This window comes from Bos mutus, chromosome 5 (genome assembly GCF_027580195.1).
Source record: "Bos mutus isolate GX-2022 chromosome 5, NWIPB_WYAK_1.1, whole genome shotgun sequence".
Classification (NCBI taxonomy): Eukaryota; Metazoa; Chordata; class Mammalia; order Artiodactyla; family Bovidae; genus Bos; species Bos mutus.
The window spans coordinates 9,389,280-9,413,973 of NC_091621.1; the positions used below are offsets into that span (position 1 = coordinate 9,389,280).

General features: G+C 39.9%; 1 protein-coding gene across 11 annotated transcripts in view; it reads right to left on the minus strand.

Annotated features, from left to right (window-relative positions):
• Positions 1-24,694, minus strand: part of ANO4 (anoctamin 4) — a 439,368-nt gene that overhangs the window by 79,642 nt on the left and 335,032 nt on the right. For all 11 annotated transcript variants that reach the window (XM_070370271.1, XM_070370269.1, XM_070370272.1 and 8 more), the window contains 5 exons: positions 16,867-16,973; positions 10,312-10,367; positions 6,986-7,107; positions 3,257-3,391; positions 1,623-1,719 (listed from right to left, as the gene is read on the minus strand). In XM_070370271.1, coding sequence (XP_070226372.1) covers positions 1,623-1,719; positions 3,257-3,391; positions 6,986-7,107; positions 10,312-10,367; positions 16,867-16,973 — 517 coding nt within the window. The remainder of the gene's footprint in view (positions 1-1,622; positions 1,720-3,256; positions 3,392-6,985; positions 7,108-10,311; positions 10,368-16,866; positions 16,974-24,694) is intronic.

A 24,694-nucleotide genomic window follows, 5' to 3' on the forward strand; every position in this document is an offset into this window, starting at 1 on the left:
ATTATTATAGCTCCCCTAAAAAAAGATTTTTACTCAAGGCAGACCTTTCACATAACAAACACCCCCAAGCAAAAAATAAATGGGCTTCTGAGATTCCTCAAAAGCAGGATTTTTACACCTGAGTCATTTGTGCTTAGCTCACAATCTTTAAACAAAATTATATTACTGAACAAAGTCTTCTGATTCTCAGCACCACCTCTCTATTTCCCAAGCTCACTCTACTGAATTTGTCCTCATCCAGGCAGGTCTATCTGCTTGTTCACCAAAGGAAGGAAGAGTATTTTGTGCTTTTTTGGATCTTTGTAGCACATATTAAGAGCCCAGATCTTTCTAAAATCACAGCTGGCTGCTTATCCTCCCACCAGACTGGCCACCTGCAGGGACAGAGACAGCATGAATGGGCAGGCGGGCTCCTGGGCTGCCGATCAAATGTTCCTACACTTAAACTCTGCAGTGCCAGCTGTATACACAGAAAAATCCAAGTCACAGTGATTGCGGAGGTTACATAAGATCTGCCAACCCCTTTTATACCTGAAATCTGGCTAAGCTGATAGGTGGGTTTATCTAAGTGGGTCTTGGAAAACTCTTCATCAGTCTATATTTCAGCCATTGCTTTACATTAATGATACTACCCTTCAGTAATAAACCCTAGAATTTCAATGAACATGTCTAAAACTTTAATAAAGTAAGGTATAATATCAGAAAGGGGTATGTAATAACACATAGACAGAATGGTTCTACATAATTTTTTCAAAACACTTCCACATCTACTGAGTTCTTTAGTCCTCATGACAAGCCATGGGGCAGAGAGGGCAGCTATCAACACTTGCACTTTAAAGATGAGAAAGTTTATGCTCAAAGAGGTTGTACATGTGCAAGGTCAAGGCAGTAAGCAGCTGAGCTAGCCATCAGTCTAGGTCTTTTGGATAATAATGATGGCGAAGAGGAGGAAAATGACAGCAGCTGTCATTTACTGAGATCTTGTCGTTTGCCAAGCACCATACCCACCAGGTGGCTCAGACAGTAGAACAATCTGCCTGCAATGCAGGAGACATGGGTTCAATCCCTGGGTTGGGAAGATCCCCTAGAGAAGGGAATGGCTACCCACTCCAGTATTCTTGTCTGGAGAATTCCATGGACAGAGTAGCCTGGTGGGCTACAGTACAGTCCATGGGGTCGCAAAGAGTGGGACACGACTGAGTGACTAACCCTTTCACTTTTTTCATGCTCTTCATACACCTTATCACATTTAAAAACTAAAACAGTCACCGTGTTCTCCACAGATGAGAAAACTGAGGCACAGATGAGGTTACATAATGTGCTCCTACACTGACAAGTGGTAAAGAGCACAGTCAAGATCTGAACTTAACTTTCGCTGATTCTATCAACTGTTCTATTTGCTCCCTGTGATAATAATCAGAACTATAACATTGAAAACACATATGCAATAAAAAAGATATCTGAATTAGAGTACTAAATGATAAAGATAAATCTCTCCTACAAAATAAACTTGAGAATCAAAGATCAAAATGGACAGAAAGAATGTGGTCACCACTGTCTCTCGGGAAGATATATATTAAATTTAATCCTGCAAAATTAAAATACTGCATATTTGGAATTACCTTGGCATAAACGCAGCTGTCTGACAGCCTCATGAATGGACAGTATTTATCACACACAGGACACATGATGATATCTGTAGCTTGGCAGACTTCTTTACTGGAAAACAGAACAGAAAAGGACTGCTTTTTGATGACATAACAGCATTTTCTTTCCTTTCAATTTCACCAGAATAGTCGACCAGTAAATAAGAGTCAGTAGATCAAATTTTTGCCCTTGGAAGCTTCTTAGCCTTTTCTTAGTTATTAATGTAACCAAGTGCCTACACAGTTTTATAGTTTGATAAACCTACTTATTTATCAGGCTGTTTCTTGGCTTTTCCATATTAATAAGTTAAGCTCAGGAAAACACATGAGGCAAAAATTGATGGTTATATCTCAGATTATACAGGAGTCATTTACAATATTGCACAGGTTTGAAGACATTTCATACTTAATTATGGGAAAAATGAGACACCTTAAAGTGCCAGCCTTATGTGGCCCCCATCCTGACAATTTATACTTTGATTATATTGTGTTAAAATGAACACAGGTTAAGGACTATCAAATTCCCCTGGAGAATAAATTGTTGCTTTTACCATTAGCGATACGCAGATGATACCATCCTTATGGCAGAAAGCGAAGAAGAACTAAAGAGCCTCTTGATGAAAGTGAAAGAGGAGAGTGAAAAAGTTGGCTTAAAACTCAACATTCAGAAAACTAAGATCATAGCATCCAGTCCCATCACTTCCTGACAAATAGATGGGAAAACAATGGGGGAAAAAAGTCCCAGCCTTAATTTCTATGTGCATGATAAATAAGAATGAATTATGGAGGAAAAATTACATCTCATTAACAATTTCCCCAGAAATTAAAATATTTTTTTAGGTCACTTCTATTTTTGCAATCACTTCTAAAAGGCACATTTCTTATTTAAGGACATTGTCCAGCATTGTATTAAGATCTCTATGAATACCTTAGACTATATTCTAGTGAAAGAGCCAAGATAACAATTGCTAACACTGACTCATTCTCAAGGTCCCAGCAAGTTGGTGAGATGTCTTTCTTACAGGTGTCTAGCTTACAGGTCTGTGTAAGAACACGTAATTGATAAAAGGATAATTAACCCACTATTTGCAGTAGTAGTAGGAAAAAAAGTAAGAAAGAGAACAACTCTGAGCCAGTGAATCAAAGCCATTTGTTCTGTGGATACACATTTGTGTGCTCAGTCGTGTCCGACTCTTTAAGACCCATGGACTGTAGTCCACCAGGCTCCTTGTCCATGGGATTCTCCGGGCGAGCATACCAGGGCAGGGTGCCATTTCCTCCTCCAGGAGAATCTTCCCAATCCAAGGACTGAACCCACCTCTCCTGTATTGGCAGACAGGTTCTTTACCACTGAGCCACCTGGGAAGCCCTCTGTGGATTCACAGTGACTTGTATATCCATAAAAGTGAACACCTTGGTAGCTAGAGACCACAGCGGCAAGGGCAATGGGTGGGCAGATTTTGTGAATTGAACCTTTAGAATTTTCCCAGGAGACTGGAAAGATGTTAAAATGAATAGCTAAGTGGACCCACGGTCTGTAAACACTCCCAAACCACAAATACCCATCTCTAAACATAAGCAAAGGCAGGCTCACCTAGAGCTCTCCATACCTGACTTGGCAGTGATCCAGAGTGATGACGCCATACAAAAAGACAAACAATCCAATGAAGGCAGCTGGGAAGAGCATGCCGGTGTACCAGCCCAACCAGGCAAAGTACAACCCAATCTTCTCTCCAAAGTACCGCCTGTTTATGATATAAAAGTCTTGCAAATTATATTGAAGTGTTTATAGTCAGGCATTATAACACTTTGACCAGTCATTTTACTTTGTGGTGGCCTTACTGGTAACCATACAGACAAATTAAGCCAATAGAATGGAATGTTTGACCAAATCCAGGCTCTGGACTTAAACTTCTTTTCCTATTACTCTATAAAAGAAATAGTATGAACCCTTTCATACAAGAACATGCTCATACACAAGCTTTTTCTGAAAACATAGGATAAACCCAGCTCATTCAGGAAATTATGTATAATACTGTTAATTATGAGGAATCAGGGGAATCTGAAGACTTGGTGCCAACATATAATATTTTTGCCATTTCTGAGTGTGTGTTAATGTATGTATTATATATTTTTTTAAGAATAGTAAACAAAATTACTGCAAAAACCTTTAAACACCCCCTTTTAATAGTCTGTAGTTTTATAAGATGTTTACAATGCTAGAATCATAAGATATCACTAATAAAGAACTCTACTGAGACTCAGTATGAATCAATACTGAGAGCAACCTTCCCTTTTAAGTGAGGACTTTTCACAGGCATCAACATCTACTTCTATAAATATTTTTCTGAGCCTAACCAGTCTGCTTAGTGCCCTGTGGTCTGTGAAGTTTGAAAGTGTCCAGGGAATTCTTTGGTTTTTATTCCTTAAATATTATTATTGTGTTTTCTATCCCACATTTCATAACTTAGAGCTTAATTATTTCTTAGTCCAGTGTAAGAATATTCTAATTATTTTTTATTCTCATTCTAGACAAATGTTGACAAATGTTGACCATCTGTCTCTGAATACTGTCTGCTGCTCTCCTCCTACACAATGGCTCCTAAAAATCATGAATTATTTATCATATCTCCTACTATGTCTCAACAGAAACCTTCCTCTTCCAGAAGACTTTTATAGCATATATTCATATACACATAAATTCATTTATTCATTCAACAAATTAAAAAACACCTGCTCTATGCCAAATACTGTGTTAAGTGCTGAGAATACAATGGTGAGCAAAATAAGCTTGGTCCCTACTCCTCTGAAGCTTGTGGGTGACAGAGGAGACATATATAAATCAATTAACGAAATAAGCTTCTAGTTACAAAACCGGGAAAAGAGAGGAGAGGGACACAGTGCAATAAGCATGTATAACAAGGCAACCTGGCAAATTAAGCCAGGGAAGACTTCTTCCCTGAGGCGGTGACTGTTGTGCTGATGAATGAAAGTTCACTAGGTAGGGTTAGGGATAGAGTCTTTCCAGGAGAGGAAACAGAGGCCCTGTGGTAGGAGTGATGTTGGTGAAATAAGGGCAGTGTGGCTGGAACACTGACAACAAGAAATGGACTGGGACTTCCTGATTGTCCAGTGGTTATGACTTTTCCTTCCAATGCAGGAGGTACAGGTTTGATCCCAGGATGGGGAGCTAATGCCTCGCAGCCAAAAAACCAAAACATAAAACAGAAACAATATTGTAAAAAAAAATTCAATAAAGACTTTAAAAATAGTCTGCATAAAAAAATTTTTTTAATTAAAATAAAAGTAGGCTGTTGAGGTAGGCAAAGGCTAAGCCTTGATGGGCCTTGCAGACCATACATTGACTTTTGTCCTGAGAAAACTGAAAAATGGTGAAAGGATTTTAGCCAATCCAGCCCCTTGGACAGCAAGGAGATCAAACCAGTCAATCCTAAAGGAAATCAACCCTGAATATTCATTGGATGGACTGATACTGAAGCTGAAGCTCCAATACTTTGGCCACCTGATGTGAAGAGCCAACTCACTGGAAAATACCCAGATGCTGGGAAAGATTGAGGTCAGGAGGAGAAGGGGGCAACAGACGATGAGATGGTTGGATGGCATCACTGACTCAATGGACGTGAGTTTGAGCAAACTCTGGGAGATAGTGAAGGACAGGAAGCCTGGTGTGCTGCAGTTCATGGGGTTTGCAAAGAGTTGGACAGAACTTCGTGACTGAACAACAACAAGGGACATGACCAGATTCACATTTTGTCTCCAGGGTAGAGAATGATATGGAAGGGCCAGAGACGAAAAAGGAAGAGCAGGTAGGGGAAAACAGTCATAGTCCAGGTCACAGGTGAAGGCAGTAGTGGCAGAGGAGGTACTCAGTGTGATTTGAGAGATGTGGAGGAAGCAGAATCTAGATATAGGGCAGGAACTATTTAAGATATGTGATTCCCCAGTTGCTCAACATCATTCCATTCAAATCTTGCTTGTGTTTTTCATGCCCCTTCTCCTTGGCCAACACCAATCCCACTGCTCTTCTAGCCTCAGCTCTATGGAGCCTTACACAGGGGCACTGGCCCATATCCATCCTTCCATTTTTCCTAATTGCTGTCAAACTTTTGGCCTCTATCACACATGTTACCAAATTATGCAGAGCCTTGTTTTCCAGTTGTTTCAAGTTTGCAGGGCTGGTTTTCCTGAAGGAAAGCATGAATTTCTCAAAGCCAGAGACCATGGGTTCTCTGTCTTTGCCAATGGTACTTAGTTTTGTACTAGGAACACAATGGATAGTTAATTAATACTCATTGAAAAATTGTAAAATCTTAATCAAGAAACTGTCATGGATGGGAGATGCTTTGCCAGGACTGACTTTGATTTTTTCCCCTCTTCTATTCTATCACATATTGAGACTGGTCAAAAGTAAATGGTCTCATCTCAGAAAACATTTTTCACTCTCTCAGGTCATGCGGATCATTTGTTACTCATACCCAGAAAGGGTCACAATTCATCAATGTCATTGGGTCAACAGGAGTAAACCCTTGTAACAAGGACTCTGGAAGGAAGAATGACTACCCAGGGAGATGAAATGTAAGGTGAGTTGTCTTATTTCATTTGCCTCTGGGCTCATTTTTTAAAGGCTCAGGGAAAAGTGATATTAATCCACCTAGTCTAAGAAATAAAGTATGATTTTCTTTTTAATAAGGAATCAATGAAGTGTGGATTGTCATTACCCAATCTGAATTATCAGTCTCTAAATAAAATAAACACTGCCATGCCAGAATGTTGGGCATATATAGACCATTAAAGAACAATCAATGAATGATTATCTCAAGTTAAATGCAGATACTTTTTTGACCTGTGGGATTAAAACAATCTTTAAAGGTTATTAGTTTGAAATGAAAATTAAAGTAAGCCTAACATTTATTAGAATGACAGCACCTCTATTTCCTATTTGCCTAAGAGTTACTAATAGTCCATTGTCATTAATACATGTAAGCAGTGTTACCTCTCAACAATTGTTGTTGATACTCTGTCACTAACAGTCACGTGGGTGATGAGCTTCTTACGGAATCCTGTGAGAGGTCTGGTTTAATCTCACACACCCCTTTCTAAGTCCCTTTTAGAGGAAACACCAGCCTCGGCAGGAGGAGGTCAGGTTTACCAAGAACAATCCATGTCCTCTGATGAGCTGCCCTCTTGGGAAGAAGCCAGATTTGAGTGTCAGCTGTGCATCTCAGTTTGTTTTTTGCCCAGTGTTGGCTTGTCCCAGCTCACAGTCTGCCCTAATTATTCTGCATAAGCTTTATATTCACAGCTGGTTAAGAACTCACCTTACAAGATCCAAAGGCTGGTATTTATACCACACACCCCAGGACGCCCAGCACTCATAGAGCAGATGTCGGTGGTTTACCGCTCCGTGGGTTCTGATGGAGTTTTTACTTCTGTAACTTCCCTGGATAAAAACACCATGGCCAGTGAGGTAATACCCACAAAAGCCAAGAGCAAAAACTGATAGTAATGCTAGTTCTTTTTGTTTTTATCTTTTTAAGGTAGTGAAGATACTCTGTATGATACTATAATTGTAGATGCATGTGTATTATACATTTGTTTAAGCTCATAGAATGTATGGAATACAACACCAAGAGTAAGCCCTAAAATAAACTATGAACTTTGGTTGGTTATGATAGTTTAATGTAGATTCATTAATTAAAACAAATGTTCCCCTCTTATGGGGGATACTGGGAGAAGCTATACATGTAGGGAGCTGTAATACTAGTTTTTATGGCAAGAGTAGCAATAGGGATGATATAAGGATAGATCCATTTTAGTGAAGGGAAAAGAGTAGGATTAGTTATTCTGGACATAATTTTGATGTTGATGCCATGCAGTAAAAAGCCCATGCTTGCTAGAATCAGGCAGGTCTGAACTGAGTTAAAATTCAGTTCTGTTACTTTTTAGCTAGGATATCTTAAACTCTCCGAGTCTTGGATTCCCAGTTCATAGTGGAACTAACAACATCTGCCTCATTAGGTTTCTTCTGTGATTTGAATGAACAAAGCATCTTGCTCAGAGGCCATGCCCAAGACTTAGGAGTTCTCTTTCCTACTTGTCTCAAGACTAAAGTATCGATAGTTGGTAAACAGCTGGTCACGTGGCCTTGTGACCAAGGGCAGAAAATTTTACAATGTAAGAGTTGTAAGCCACCTCAAGTTTACAATAATTCAAATATAATTTGACACCCTCATGGAACAAATGAGGATACCATGGGTCAGAGGAGTAGGCTTTTTAAGTTCAGTTAGTGTTAATGCCAGTTTCACCAACAGAAAAGGCATGCTGTCTGGAGGTAAATTATTGACATTTTAACTTGGGAAGTCCTTTCTTAGGGGGAAGTGAACAGGCCTGAGAGACAAGGAACTCACTCAGGTTCTAGTCTCAGCTCAGCTACCAACTCACTCCATAACTGGGGGTGGGCTAAGCTTTCTCTAAACCTCTATTTAAGTTTTCACCATAAAACAAGGCAACAGGAGCTGCCCTTCTTGCCTCTGAAGGTTGTTATGCAGTCAAATACTATAATGAGGTTAAACTGAGAGCAAAAGTCAAAAGAGTGATTATGTTATTACTGCAGCTGCAATTAGTAACTGGAAAATTCTCTTTTCATACAGTGCAGGGATTTAGCAAGATATAAAAACCACAGAGAAGGCCTGGAGTTATTCTGGGGTTTCACAGTTGCATCTCCTCAGATATCGGCAAGTCCACCCCCACTCGTCTGCATAGAGACTCTGTTCACCCACAACTGCTCAACCCTGCCCTTACTGTGGGCAAGGGGTAGGCAGTGGGAGAATGCAGTTCTCACTGAAACCCTTTACTGGGGGCAATGCCAACTAATAACCACATGGTATTATGGTTTTTCCTGTGGTCATGTATGGATGTGAGAGTTGGACTGTGAAGAAAGCTGAGTGCCGAAGAACTGATGCTTTTGAACTGTGGTGTTGGAGAAGACTCTTGAGAGTGCCTTGGACTGCAAGGAGATCCAACCAGTCCATTCTGAAGGAGATCAGCCCTGGGATTTCTTTGGAAGGAATGATGCTGAAACTCCAGTACTTCGGCCACCTCATGCGAAGAGTTAACTCATTGGAAAAGACTCTGATGATGGGAGGGATTGGGGGCAGGAGGAGAAAGGGACGACAGAGGATGAGATGGCTGGATGGCATCACCGACTTGATGGACGTGAGTCTGAGTGAACTCTGGGAGTTGGTGATGGACAGGGAGGTCTGGCTGCAATTCATGGGGTCGCAAAGAGTCGGACACAACTGAGCGACTGAACTGAACTGACTGAACTAATCCTCTGGGGACATGTGTCTTTTGAGTTCTGAAACATCTGTGTGTGGCTTGAGAAAACTTTTATGTCAAAATGTTTGCTTCTATCACACAAAAAGGATCATTCCAAAAAGGTTTCATGACTGTCTGTTAATAGGGTCTCGGATCAAAGCCTCTAGTTTTCTTAATGAAAGAGGTTTTAAAAATTTCACTGAATACTCTGTGGTGACCTCAACACAAAAAAGAGGGAATTTATGTATCCGTATAGATGATTCATTTTGCTGTATAGTAGAAACAAACACAACATTATAAAGCAACTATATTCTAATAAAAAATAATAGTAAAAAAAAATGGTATACCACCTTCTCCATCCTCCTGGTGTTTAAAATCAAGAGCAGAAACTCCATAAGCCATATAAGAAATATATTTTGGGAAGACCTGCCATTGCTGGGTCGCTGGAACTGTGCTCCGAGCTGAACTGACAAACTGTTAACATTGTTTCTAATAGAAGATTGTTAAGAAAATCTAACAGTAATTTCACCCTGCCACTGTGTGAAGTCTTAGAGGACACTGGCTTAGAGGACACTGGCTATGTTCTTGGTGTCATACTATGACTGGTATGGAGTAGGTACCATGAAAATGACACTAATCTCTCACCAATCATGAGAATTATGGCCCTGAAAACCCATATATGCAAAGAGAATTAGAGGTTAAATTACCATATATGTAAAGATAATTCTGGATTAAATTACCTAAAATCTAGTGGGAAAAATAGAGGTAAGGGTAATTACAGTTACATTTATAAAAGTCCTTATAGATGACAAAGATCATGCAGTAAATAAGGAGAATATAAAAATTTATACATCTTAAATAAGCAACAATAAGTACACTACTATTAATTTCCATTTATCATCTTTTAGTTACTAGAGCCTTCACAAGATGGCTTCCTCCCACTCTTTAAGGATTAGCTATAAATTTTTTGTTGTTGTTGCAGAGACTATATATTTCAGAGACATTTTCCCCCTGGGTCTAGCACGTCATACACATTTTCAATGCCTCTTTAATTTTATGACTTGGAGTCCCTCAGCCATTCTTCTAAATTCATGCTGAGTGACTCTTGATTCGAGTACTCTTGCAGTTACATAAAAAAGATATGGAGAAATAAATCTGTGCTGGGCGAGAGATGTAACAATGCAAGTAGGGCCTCCCCATCTATTCACTGAACAAATTAGATTCATTCTAAACAAATGTCATATCAATGAACGCAATTAATGACTATCCCCAGAAGCTGATTTATTAACAAGGAATTGACAGAGAAGGAGAAAAGGCAGGACAATACCTCGTGCAGAGGAAATGCAGCTTCATAGGAGCCATTAGTAAGCAAACGATTCAGACCTACAACAATAAAAAAGTCCAAAGTGAATCCACACTGAGTTTAAATCCTCCTAATGTAAAAGTAATGTAAGGGTCATACTTTTTGGAGAAAACAACCTATATCTTCAAAAGTAGTTCAAATACGTCTGGGGGACAACAGTTTAGAAAGTTTTTCTATCTGCTAGGAAACTAGAAACAAAGACTAGAAAATCAAGTTTTCAAATAGGAAAAACACGATGAAGCATACCTAGCATAGTGCTTGGCATAGAGAAGGGAGCGCGCTGGGAGAAGTGGATGAATTAATCACGCCAAAAAGATGACCTTCCACCTGAGATCTCCTATTTTCATCCAGAAGCTTCAATATGGACGAAGCCAACTCCTTTGCATTGGGCTAGTGGGATGACTTTGGAAAGTCCTCTTGTTCTCAGTCCTCAACTGTCTCATCCATAAGGTGGGGGAAGGATATTGGACATGTGGATTTGCAATGGTTTTATTGGTCAGGTATAAACCACAGTTTCCACCCACACTTAAGGGGAAGGGATTACACATTCAGGAGTCACCCCCAGCCTGTGTCTATCACAGGTTTATGAATTTGATTTTTTTTTTTCAAAGAATCAGCTTTTGGTTTCATTTATTCTTCTCTATTTTTTCCATTTCATTGATTTCTTCTGATTTTTATTATTTAATCTACCAACTTTAGACTACTTTAATTTCCTTCCCTAGCCCCTAGTTTCTTGAGGTAGGAGAGGTCATTAATTTGGGACCATTTATTTTCCTATATACGCATATGGTGCTATAAATTTCTCCCTGTACTGCACACTTTTTGATACACTGTTTTTTCACTTTCACTGAATACGGCAACTTTCTGATTTCCCTTTTGATTTCTCTCATCCATGAGTTATTTAAAAATACATTATTTAGTTTTAAATATTTGTAAGTTTTCCAGAGATGGTCTTATTGATATCTAACTTAATTCCACTGTGGTCAAAGAATTATTGTCTTGTTTTATGTTCCTCAAGTATGGTCTCTTGGTAATACTCTGTGTTCACTTAAAAAAATTGGGTATTCTGCTGCTGGTGGTAGAGTGGTCTAAAAGATCAATTAATTTCATTGATAATGTTTAGGTCTTCTAACCTCCACTGATTTTTTGTCTACTCGTTCCATTAATTATTGAAAAAGTGGTATTGAAACCTCTGACTATAACTGTGGACTTGCCTATTTCTCTTAGCAGTTCTATCAGTTTTTACTTTGTAGTTTGAAGCTGTGTTATTAAGTGCATAAACATTTAGGATTTCTATGTTTTCCAGATGCACTGACTTCATCATTTTAGAATAGCCTTCTTTATCCCTGATAGTATTCTTCGCTCCGAAATCTATTTTGTCTGATATCAGTATAGGCCTTTCAGCTTTCTTTTGGTTCGCACAGTATATATCTTTTTTGGTTCTTTTACTTTAAGCTATTTGTGTCTTTAAAGAGTGTTTTTTGCATGCAGCAAAAAAAAAAAAAAAAAAAAAAAGGTCTTGCTTTAATTATTTAATGTCAACTTCTGAATTCTGGATTGGAATTTTCAAACCATCTATATTTAATGCTAATTAAATTATGAGGTGCTCTACTAGTCTCATTGGAAATCCCTTTGGGTTGCTCTTTCTCTGGCCTTGGGTAGCTTTCTGATGTGTGTACTAATCAGTACTCTAAATACTTGCGGAGGCTCTCTGCAGATCTTTAGGGTTCTCCATGAAGCTCTCTGTTTTCTGGTGTGTTGCCCTGTGAACTCTGGCTGCCTTGGTCTCCCTGGATTCTAAGCAACATCTTTTTGACTTGGGGAGTCTACTAGGTTCAGCGCGGGTTCTTTTTCCCTCTGTTGCTGTCTAGAAATCATCTCAAGATAGTAAGCTGAGGCAACTGTAGGGTTCACCTCATTTGTTTTCTGTCTCTCAGGGATCCCTGTTCTTGGCTGCCCAGTGCTCAGTGTCTTGAAAATAGTTGTCTCATACTTTTTGTCTTTTCTTTTCTGATTGTTTCAGGTGGGAGAGTAATCTTGTGCCTGTTACTCCATGTTGGCCAGAAGTGGAAATATAATGTTCTGATCTTTAAAGTTTCTCTCAGATCAAGAGTGATACTACTTCCTAAAATGTACTTCAAAGAAGATGACTGGAAGGATGTCTCTCAAGCAACATTTAGATGAGTGCTCTCCATGTTTCAGATCCTGATTAGAGGCAAGAGGCTTAGCCTAACTGGAAAATGAAACACGCACCAATTCACTTTTTATTGATGGAGGATCAATCAATGTTTAGGTACTTTTAATCATGGTAACATGATTAAATGTATTTTAAGATGCTTTGACATTAACTCTAAATGCCTAAGAAAGACAGCTGAAGTATAAATATCCGTAGGGCTTTGTCTAGCACAGAGGAGGCCCTCGATAAATACCTTTGTAATGAATGAACAAATGATTGATTATGTAGAAAACTTTGACTTTCTGGAGCTTCTATCAAGAATTCTACATATATCATCAATCATTTTCAAATATTCCAGATAATAGCAAAAGATTCACAGGGACCTAATAAGAGACTTCTGATGATGAAATTCTCTTGTGAATTTGTGATAATTTATCAAAGTCCTGAAATTTGAGAAAACAGTTAATATTTAAAGTCTTCCCCTTTGAGCATCAGTTTTGAAACTACGAATTAATATCAAGATTTATTTTTTGTACTTATACTGTTAAATAAGTCTTTTTTATCTATTAATTGCTCTATTTTGAAAATGGAATTCACTAGGTTTGATTTTCAGAGTTGTAATAATCTCAGAGTGAAGTTGAAAAACTTATATTGTGGTAGTTTTCGCTCCACTGAAATACCCTCATAAATCATGTCTACAAACCATATTTTAGTATTATCTCTAATCCATGTTGACCCATGCAAGATGGACTTTCAGAAAGAGTTTCAGCCAGAAAATAACGTAAGATAAACATTAATTCTATTGATGGATTAAATTGTCTTATAACATGTTTCTTTTAATTATGAAACTGAAGATGATTATGAAACATTGGGTCAACAGAATATTTATACTTGAATGTCAAATTTTTCATCATAATGTCTGATCCTTGGTTAGTAATTTAGTTTGTGGTTGGTTATTTCTAAATAGACATTTTTTCAGTTCCTCACTGACTTTCAAAGCACTGGGGTTCTTGATAGAATTCTTCTTTCATCAAATAAGAGAAATTTTTACAACAATCATTTCTTACTAGTAACAATACTACATTTCCTGTGTTTTTTCAGAACATTTACAAATCATTCTCTCTGCCCTTTTTCTGTCTCCATCTTGACGAGCTATAAAAATAACCCACATTTTTAGCTGCAAAAATTTAAGCACAATAATTGCTGTATGGCCTCACTGCATAGTCTTTGATTGTGTAAGAATGCTGATGGTTAGACACTGATCATGTTTAAAAGATTTTCAATTTGGTTCAACAAGCAATCTGCCTGTATGCCAGATACGGTGCTAGGCAATGATGATACAAAGACAAATAAGGCAACTCATTTATAATTGAGAAGCTTGTTATCTAGACTAGCAGTTTTTAATCACAGATTCTCAACACCCTAATATATTATGAGTTGTGAGGTGTGCTAATATTATACTACCAATACTAATGAAGAGACTGGTTTTAAAAATTCTTTGCATGCTATGAAATAATCCAGAATAGCTACTGCCCTAATCATTTCACTTCTACTCACTTGTTTTCTAGTATGTTCCTGATATGCTGTTAACCGAGAAAAGGATGAAAAAAAGTATGTGTAGCATATCCAAAGTTTGTTAAAAAAAATCACATGGACAAATGAGGTATAAAGATGAAAAGAGTAATTAATGTAATATTTAAGTTATTCAGTACACAAAATGTTAACATTGGTTCTCTTTAGTTGGTAGAATTTTCATTGTCATTGAAAGTAAATAATTCAAGATAATAAAAGAAGAGTTGTACATTGCTAATTACCATATAGACTGCAAAAATAATTTCCATAGGAATTCAGAAGAAGAAAAGACTCCTCTGAGCTGGAGTGGCCATGGAGGACATTATGAAGAGGATGTGTCTCAAGGATGGATGACTGCTGCAGAGAATTTAAGGACGTGCTAACCCATAACCCTATGTAAATCAAGAAAGTCCTAAATCTGGCTCAATGTCAGCATACCCACCTACACTGACTCTCACTGAACATAATATTCCAGGTGTATTCAGATCTGGACCAGGTATCTGATTCACCCTATTATATTTTAATTTATACAGCTTGTAATCAAAATAGTTTTTGGCAGCTTCGCCATACTAGTGACTCACACTTGCATTCAACTAAACCTCCCAAGTTTGTCCCTCTTTATGATGTGTTGAGTAATATTTCTCCCACACGGTGCCAAGGTAGCTATTTTGCTGAATTTGAATATAGCACTTAACATTTACAAACTATTGAAAGTCATCTCTCAGATGTGGCTGAGAGTTCCAGATGACTGAGCTCTTTCAGGATCCTAACTCCAAGTGACTGACATAATGCATCCTTCCAGTCTCCACTCCACCTGAAAGCCTGATGAGCAAACTGTTTAGGCTCTGTGCCAGTTATCAGTTGACTGCTCCTTAGCTTTGCAGTAATGCAGTTCAACCCTGTAAATATTTCTCGTTTGCCAGATGCTGCAATGTTCAGCTTTGTCAGTAGAAGGCCCTAGAGGGACAGTAGGGGAGGGAGGAGTTTGTTTTCCTGGTACTAGTATGCTCCTCCCAGCAGGCTTCTGCAACTCATAGCTTCTATGGAACCCGGCACATGTAGTTCATGGTAGCCAGCAGCTCTGGGATCTCCTCAAGGGCAGGTGGGCCTTTGAACAGCTTCATAGGATGATGACGCTGGGCAACAACTCCCAGTGAAGGGGTTCCTTTGGAACCCCTCTAGCCAGCTTCTCCCAGAACTTGAGAGGGCGGATTCACAGAGAATCCTGCTGGCACAGAAACCCCAGCAAACTGCTCTGCCGCGCAATGATCCACAACTGCCCCCCTTCTAACAAGGTCTCCATCTCAGCTTTGTTGTGGGGCATCTTCTCTTCTATTCTTTAGAATTCTTCTTGCTCTTTACTAGTCAGTCCTCTGTTACTCCAAACTTCCATCACAATTAATTATTTGCATTAACTTTTCCTGTTCAAGGAAAAGTTATCAAACTGATAGTTCAGTTGGTAAAGAATCCACCTGCAATGCAGGAGACCCCAGTTCAATTCTTGGGTTGGGAAAACCCACTGGAGAAGGGATAGGCACCCACTCCAGCATTCTTGGGCTTCCCTTGTGGCTCAGTTTGTAAAGAATCCACCTGCAATGAGGGAGACCTGGGTTGGGAAGATCCCCTGGAGGAGGGAAAGGCTACCCACTCCAGTATTCTGGCCTGGAGAATTCCATGGACTGTATAGTCCATGGGGTTGCAGAGTTAGACACGACAGAGCAACTTTCATTTTCACTTTCCTGTTCAAATTCTGTGTGATTTTTTTATCTCTTGATTAGACCATGATTGACACAGGTCATCATTCAAAGCATAAATAAAAGTCTTGCTGGGACAGAGATATGGACAAAGCTCCCCAAATCTTCCCAGTATATAGTAATCTACTTAAAAAGGCAGGAAATTTGGTAATATATTATGGAAAGATTCTCACGCAAATATCCCCAGTATAACATGTGGAGGTTATTTGCTGGGGGTGGTGATTATTTGGAGAATTTACTTATGTATGACAGCTCCCTGTGCCTGCTTCTGCATCTTGCCATACACTGGCTCCCTCTTGTCATTCAGGTTTTAGTTCAAATTCCAGCTTCTCAGAAGAGCATTCCCTGACCATGCCATCTCAGCATGATCTCTACCCGCTAGTCAATCTCTATAACATCATCCATTTCAATTTCTTCATGTTATGTACTGTATTTATTTATTTATTGTCTGTTCTTAACTTCCTGAACATACACTTCAGGAGAGAACTGTGCTCATCTCCCTAACATCCTGCTCAGTGCCTGGCGCACAATGCATGCTCAGTCACTTCAGTTGTGTCTGACTCTCTGCGATCCTGTGGACTGTAGCCCACAAGGTTCCTCTATCCATGGGATTCTCCAGGCAAGAATACTGGAGTGGGCTGCCATGCTCTCCCTGCAGGGGATCTTGATGACCCAGGGATGGAAGCGGGGTGTCTTACATCTCCTGCACTGGCAGACAGGTTCTTTACCACTAGCACCACCTGGGAAGCCCACCTGGCACATAATGGGTGCTCCTTAAATATTTGTTGAATTGAGAGCACTCTTCCATGGTCTAAGATAAATGAGATGATGTGTTATCTTTTAAAAAGTGATCTATTAAGGTTTCACACTTCTGAGTTATCCATCAAGGAACTGTGCAGTTAGAGGCTTTATAAATCACAAGCATTTCTAGAATTGATATCAATGTAATAAAACCAAAGGGAAAAGTCTGTAATCCTCCAAATCAAATGTAACTTGTTATACTGATATACTACTTACCAATTTTGTTTTTTCCTTCTTCATACTTTATTCTTTGTAAAATATGATGTACAATTCTACTTCTTGTGGCATTGTTGAAGAAAGTGTCTTTGTTGTGTATGATGAAGCTGTACACACATATTGAAAACACAAGGATTAATTGGAGCTGAGGGATCTAATCTTTGATATAATTTGGTGTGACTTAGAGAGCTATGTCTTCCATCTGTCACAGAGACGGTAAGTCTGGAATAGCATAAGGAATCCCCCCCACCCCAAGATCACACCAGAGGCAAGAGGCTCATGAATCTTAGCAGTTTTGGTTCTCAACCTCCCAGTCATTTACATCATTGTGTTAGGAAAGGGCTGGAGCTAATTACAATTAAGAAACTTGCAACTAATAGCAAGTCCATTCCTCACATCCTGTTTTTTTCTCCTCAGTAAGGTCATCAGATAAATTCAACTAAAAACCATCTTGCATTTATCTCCTTTTGTCTTCCACTTCATCCTCTCCCATGTCATAATCACATGATTTTTCAGGAATTTTGAAATCTGAAACTGACCTAGGTGATGGACACAGGTCTTAGGCAATCGCTCTGGCCTGGCTCAGGGCTGAGTCACTAGAAACGGCCTCTGTCTGTTCCTTTCCCACCTTCTCTCCTGGATGGACCACCCCTCTTCTAGAGCACGTACTTAAGACTGCTTCTCTCTCAGCCAAAGGCCCATCCAGCCTCCACTGTTTCTCACAGGACCATATGAACACACACAAACACAACACTGAGTTTCCCAGTAGGTATCCCTACCCCGAGCCAACAGACGGAGCTTCCAGGACCACACAATGCAGCATGAAATGGCCAGGTCCTCCCACCCAGTAATGGGTTAAATGGTCGAATATGAGAGATACTGTAAGTATAGTTACTTCATAAATTATAGTTTATTACCTCAGCAGACTTTATAGTATGTTGCGTGAATTGGACACTATGTAAGGCTTATCAATAGTGGCAGTCATCACCCTCAAAACTCAACTCAGAAGTCACTTTCCTCAGCAGGTCTCCCAACCCCTCCAACCACTCTTCTGCCCTCCAAGGAGTTTACTATTCATTCTCTCCTCTAAGCTATTTCTTATCTTGCAAACACATCAATTTACTGATCATTCTGTATAGTCATGTATTTATTTTCATTAATGAATTCAGTAAATGGTTATGGAGAACACTCTATAGGGTAATGGTTATCCAGTGGGAAATAAAGCAGATACAATCTTTGACCTTGAGAGGCTTACAGTCTAGTGGGAAAGATAAACCACAAAGGAAAGGAACATGAGGCAGATATGGGCAGAATCAACCTCCTTGTTCATGCCTTTTCCCACATAAGACAAAAGGCTGAATTGTAATAATTTCTGTAGTCCCAGGAGCTAGTGAGTGGCTGCTGCTGCTGCTGCTGCTGCTGCTGAGTCACTTCAGTCTGTGCAACCCCGTAGACTGCAGCCCACCAGGCTCCCCCATCCCTGGGATTCTCCAGGCAAGAACACTGGAGTGGGTTACCATTTCCTTCTCCAATGCATGAAAGTGAAAAGTGAAAGTGAAGTTGCTCAGCCACGTCCGACTCTTTGAGACCCCATGGACTGCAGCCTACCAGGCTCCTCCATCCATGGGATTTTCCAGGCAAGAGTACTGGAGTGGGGTGCCATTGCCTTCTCCAAGTGAGTGGCTAGTACACAGTAATGGTGTAGGTTTTTGAATAGCAGTAAGAGAGGGTTTGTGTGAATTTATATTGGAAATTGCTATTACTTTTTAAAAAATAAGATGAATTCTTGGGAATTACTCAAGTCATCTAGATAAAACTGGCCTACACAAAGAGTGGTCCAGGCATGGGGTTTGACTGTGGAACAGAATTGAGGATGTTAGGTTGGGATAAAGTAGAAAAAAGCCAGAGAATATGAAGACAAAATGTAAATCACATGAATGGATTCCTTGGATAAGAGCTTTCTGTTCACTTCTATTGCACTTCTCTTATATTCTGCTATGGAATTTACTTCTCAGAATAAAGTAACTTGACTTGATACAGGAGAGATAAATGCTATGTGGGTAAATGGGAAAGCAGCAGCATTTATCTTATCTCTTCTCTAGGGTTGTCTGAAAACATTTTATGGCGTCAAAGGGGGAGAGGGGAAAACTGAGAGTTACAGCAAATGTAGTTCCTTTTATCTTATTCTCTTCTGCTTTTTCACCTTATTTGAGATAGACTATTACATTTTAACACCCATAAATATGTCATAAAGAAGTAGACAATAAATAAAAAAGTCCGTTTTGACTCACAATTTTAGATAACTAAAAGCTGATAAGCACAACCATGCTTGACAAGATAATTCTGGGCTAAAAGCCCGTGTCTCTTGCTCCTCCATTAAATGATTTTCTGCTCCCCCTTTTTTTAAATAGCATCACATTACATTTTGTGAGCTCATGTAATCATTCTCTGTAATAAGCATCACAGGCGAACCTCCTAATTCTGTTTTCCTCTCCTTTACATCTAGGTCATACCTGGATCCTAGAGAGTCTATAATGAGAACAAATAGAGAGAACCTGTGCTGCCGGCCACTAGCTCCAGATATGTTAACTCATGCCATGCTTACAATAACCTGGGAGGAAAGTACTTTATAGCCCCCATATTACAGGAATAGAATCAGAGAGGTTAAGTGATGTACCCAATGTCACTCTGCTAATAAGGGGCAGAGCTCAGATGTAAACTCAGGCTGTCTGGCTCCAGAGCTCTCATCTTATCCATGCCACTCACTTGCCTCCCTGGGACAAACTTCTGACTCCCGGAGGTCAGCTCTGCTGGAACTGTTCTCCTTGCTTCTTATCCTCAGAGCCCCAGCTCAGGTCATATCTCCCTCCAAAAGTCTTCGCTGACCCCCAACTCTCACCCTGAAAAGTATTATGGTGCTACAAAAGAGAAGGGAGCATAAAACCATTTCATGGAGGAGGGATATAAGCTTTTAGTTCCAACATCACTCCTGATTTCCCTTAAGACTTGGAAGTGAGATTGACCTCAACCTGCATCCCAGCTTTGTCACTTACTATGGGGTGTTGGGACCATCCCTCAACTTCCCTGGGTCTCAGTTTCTTCATCTGTGGTATGGGATAAAACTGGAATCATCCTCCAATAAGATTTTTGCAGAATTAGATGAGATGATGGAGAAGGCAATGGCACTCACTCCAGTACTCTTGCCTGGAAGATCCCATGGACAGAAGAGTCTGGTGGGCTGCAGTTCATGGGGTCGCAAAGAGTCAGACATGACTAAGCAACTTCACTTTCACTTTTCACTTTCATGCATTGGAGAAAGAAATGGCAACCTACTCCAGTACTCTTGCCTGGAGAATCCCAGGGATGGCAGAACCTGGTGGGCTGCCATCTATGAGGTCGCACAGAGTTGGACATGACTGAAGTGACTTAGCAGCAGCAGCAGCAGGTGAGATGAGCACTGCTGAGCCCTGTTTGGCATTTAATAGGCTGTCAGAGTCAGCTGTTACCACTCTTGTTGTTCTGTAACTTTTATATAGAACTTTTCTGCTTACATGACTTTTCTATATGAGCTTCTTTAGAGCAGGGACTGGCCATGTGCATCTCTATTTCCAGTATTAATACAGGGCTTGGCACATGACAAGCTCTTAAAGTTGGCTCTCTGAGAACAAATGAGATCTTCCGGAGACCCCTAGTTAATGTGGGGGCCTGTTCCTGTGCTGCTGTGCTTAGTCGCTCAGTCGTGTCCAACTCTTTGTGGCCCCATGGACTTTAGCCCACCAGGCTCATCTGTCCATGGGGATTCTCCAGGCAAGAATACTCGAGTGGGTTGCCATGCCCTCCTCCAGGGGATCTTCCCAAGCCAGGGATCAAACCCAGGTCGTCTGCATTGCAGGTGGATTCTTTACCATCTGAGACACCAGGGAAGCCCAATATGGGGGTGTAGGAGACTAAATCTCATCTCATTAGACCTTGACCTCCATGCCTGCTTCCTATGAATCTTTCTACCTGCTTCATCTTTTCAGCTACCACATGAACCATTCTCTCCATGTTACTTGTCTAAGGATATTCTTGTAGTGCATGGAGCCATCTCACTTTCTCTGTCACTCCTTCAAACTGGAGGGTTAAGAGGAAGAAAAGTGATGATGTCCTGCATCATTGATTCTCAAGCTTCTCTTAGCCACTTACAAAACAACGCTCTCCAAATGAAATCAGACACAAACACATGCATGCATGAACCACACACCATGTAAGCTGAGCTGTTTGACAAACATAAGACCTGATGCTTAGTCTGTGAGGTATCAGGACTCTACCTGGGCTTAGAAACTCAGCTCTGCCTTCACACACTGCTGATGGAGCAGCAAACAAGTACAAATTCTATGAGCGTACCTTGACCAGGTCTATCAGAATTATTCCTATATCCTCATCACATCTCCTCTGACCTAGCGATTCCCCTCTAGAAATTTATTCTACAAGTATGCTCACCCACATGCCAAGTAACAGATGTACAAGAATGTTCATCATGGCATGGTTTACCATAACAAAACTCCAGAAATGATCTAAATAATTCACCAGTGGAGGAGAGGATAAACAAATACTGGTAGAGCTCTGTGATGGAACACTCTGCAGCTATAGAGAGATTAACAATGCTCAGTGCAGATATTAAAAATCTGCAAGATATTACAGGGCAAAAACAAGGTTCAGATCAGTCACACAGCTATTTGTGTCCAAAATAAAATCATATACATGGAAAGAAGTACACAGACGTACATACTGACATATATGTTTGCCAGTGCATGTACAGAAGGACTGTGAAGGATGTATAGACATCTGGATACACTGGTTGCCTCTGGGAAGGACTAGGTGACTGGGAAGGTAGGAAGGGAACTTCACTGTACACAATTAAGAAATTTTTATCATAAGTAAGTACTACCTACAAAAAATGGACATTTTAGAAAAAAGAAAGTTTAAAGGGAAAACTGCAATTTCTCTTCTAGGTCTGTTCTTACTTGCAGAACAAGAACCATTTTCATGGTGAGGAGAGGAATAAACTGCTGAGTTGGTGGAGGATCAACTACAGGATTAAGGCTGTAAACATCTATTTCCTTATCCTCCCCACTGGAGTGATTCTATAATACACTCGAAGTCATACAATCAGCAATTCAAAAACCAAATGCCTTCCTCCAAATCTTCCCATTCTTTTGTAAAAGGAACCACTGGAAGCCCAGGACTGCTAGTATGCATGTGTGTGTGAAGGGGACTTTCTTGATGCTTCCATCTTGCCCTGTGAAGGAGGCCCTGCTGACCTGCTCACTACTGCGTGGGCCTGAGCCTGAAGCTCCCGCTAACTCCCCTCCAGGGTCTCTCCTCTCCTGCCTTCCCTAGAGGATAACAGCTCTCCATTTTTACTTGGGGAGGCGCCAATCTCCTGTCCTCCAAAATAGAAGGTTAGGGTTAGGAATATGCTGTGAAACTGAGGTTTAACTCCAAACCTCCTGGGGCTGTGGTCTCCAGAGACCCACTGAATGTTGCAGAAACTGTCCAATTATATCACAGATAAATTTTACTTTTTTCCCTCTAACTTAAAGATTCTGAAAATCAGTTTTATTTTAGAATTATGGTTTCTTTGTAATTGTTACTACTTTGGGGAAAATACAGGCAATGAAGAGGTTTTGAAAAATTTGGCTTAATGCCTATTTTATGAAATTTCTGCAACTGGTAAAAATAAACAAGGGTCCTCCAAGGTATGAAAATCTCCATGGTTTAAAAAACTTTCTCAAAAAGCATTTAACTACCTATAGGTGGTGCTGTCTAATTACGTTAGATTTATAGCTACATTACTGACTTATAAATTAAAAATCTAAGACATACGGTAAAGAAAGAAACAGAACCAGATAATTAATCAGGGTATGCTCTTGGCCCTAGAGTACGGGGGCTTGAAGCAACTGCCCACTGGGTGTTAGAACCGCTCTGTTCCCGCTGCCCTCCATTTTGAACGGAAGCATCTATTGTAATTATCCTGGGCCCATAGCTCCTTGGGCTTCCCAGGTGGTACAGTAGTCAAGAATCTGCCTGCCAATGCAGGAGACACAATAGATGAAGGTTCGATCCCTAGGTTGGGAGGATACCCTGGAGAAGGAAATGGCCACCCACTTCAGTATTCTTGCCTGGGAAATCCCACAGACAGAGGAGCCTAGTGGGCTACAGTCCATGGGGATGCAAAGAGACAGACGTGATTGAGCATGCCCGCATCTCTCCTCATGGTCTGTTGGAAACATAACAGGCAGTTAATTTGCTTTTTACATGAACAGGCCTCTTGTCCAAGAAGAACTATCCCTGAAGAGCTGCTTCCAGGGATTCTCATCCTCAACTGAACCTGATGTTGGAACAAAAGATCCTGGACTTTGAGCCTAATGTCATATTGGGTTGAGACCTCTGGGGATCTAGAAATGGGAATCAGCATATTTTCTATGTGGGAAAAAAATAAATTTTATGCCAGAAGGAAGGCTCTGGTGGAATGCAAAGAAAAAAAAAAAAAAAAAAACCAGCCACAACTCCTCCCATTCCTGTATACACATCCCTTTGTGATGTGAATTTCTTGCTTCTTCCATTAAGAGGTAGAGTCTATCTCTTCACCTCTCTGAGTGAGTTTTGTGACTAGCTTTCATCAACAGAATGTAGAAGAAGTGATTTTTGTGAGCTGAGGCCCAGGCTCTGAGCACCCACTCCTGTCCATTTGGAACAAAGCCCCAAGGCTACCAACATACAGAAGTCTGACTAGCCTCTCTGAAGATAAATGACCACATGAAAAGAGAAACCCAGCCACAAGCATGCACCACCCAAAGGGAGACAATTTTAGACTGTCCAGTCTGGCGAAGCAAAGAGATAATTTCAACCTCCTGTTGACCAGCTAAATCCAGTGAAGAACTGATCAGCTGAACCCAGCACAAAATGCTCAAAGAATCATAAGCAAATATAACATGCATTGTTTTAAGTCAGTGAGTTTTACCCTCACATGGCAGTAGATGACCAACAGATCAGTCTTTCATGATGGCTGAAATTGTACTATTTCATAATATAAAAAGAAAAGTGAAGGTTAATGCCTTAAGGATAAATATTTCAGGAAACTTTATTAATTAGACTTTTAAATAGACACCTCTTTTTAACAAGCAGAAACAAAGGTGATACAGTTAATTGTCACTTAAATACGTCCTCAAGTTAATGAAAATCTAAGTAGGAACAAAGCAAGCAACCAATTAATTTTTTATGTGACAAGGCCTATTTTGATAGTTTTGTGGGCTTTAGGCTATTGCAGGGCAATACCTAACTCATTTTTTTCTTGGCTGCACCATGCAGCCACGGGATTAAACCCAGGCCCTTGGCAGTGAAAATGTCAAGTCCTAATCACTGGACAGCCAGGGAATTCTGCTAACTTCTTAAGAATACTGATATGAGTAAAAGGGTAAAACGACTCTCAGACTAAATATATACTATTTATCTGATTGGTAAAAATTTTCAAACCTCTTTTTAGGTGATAAGCTACTGGAATAAAAATCAATGTGAGATGTTTTTATTCCAATGGTCATTTCTAATCATACTTCACAATCTTACCTTTGCTATTTAAATATTAAATGCAAATTAAGAAATACTTGCTCTTGAGACTTTTAGGTAAAGATGGAAAATTAAACACTTGTATTTAATTTTTTTCTCTCTTAAAACCCCATGAAAACAAGAGTAATATTTGTTTGTGTTTAAATAAAGGTGTAACACTCAAGGGACAGGGATAGCGGAAAACAACAGCAAAGAAGCACTGGAGTGTGAAAAGCAGACA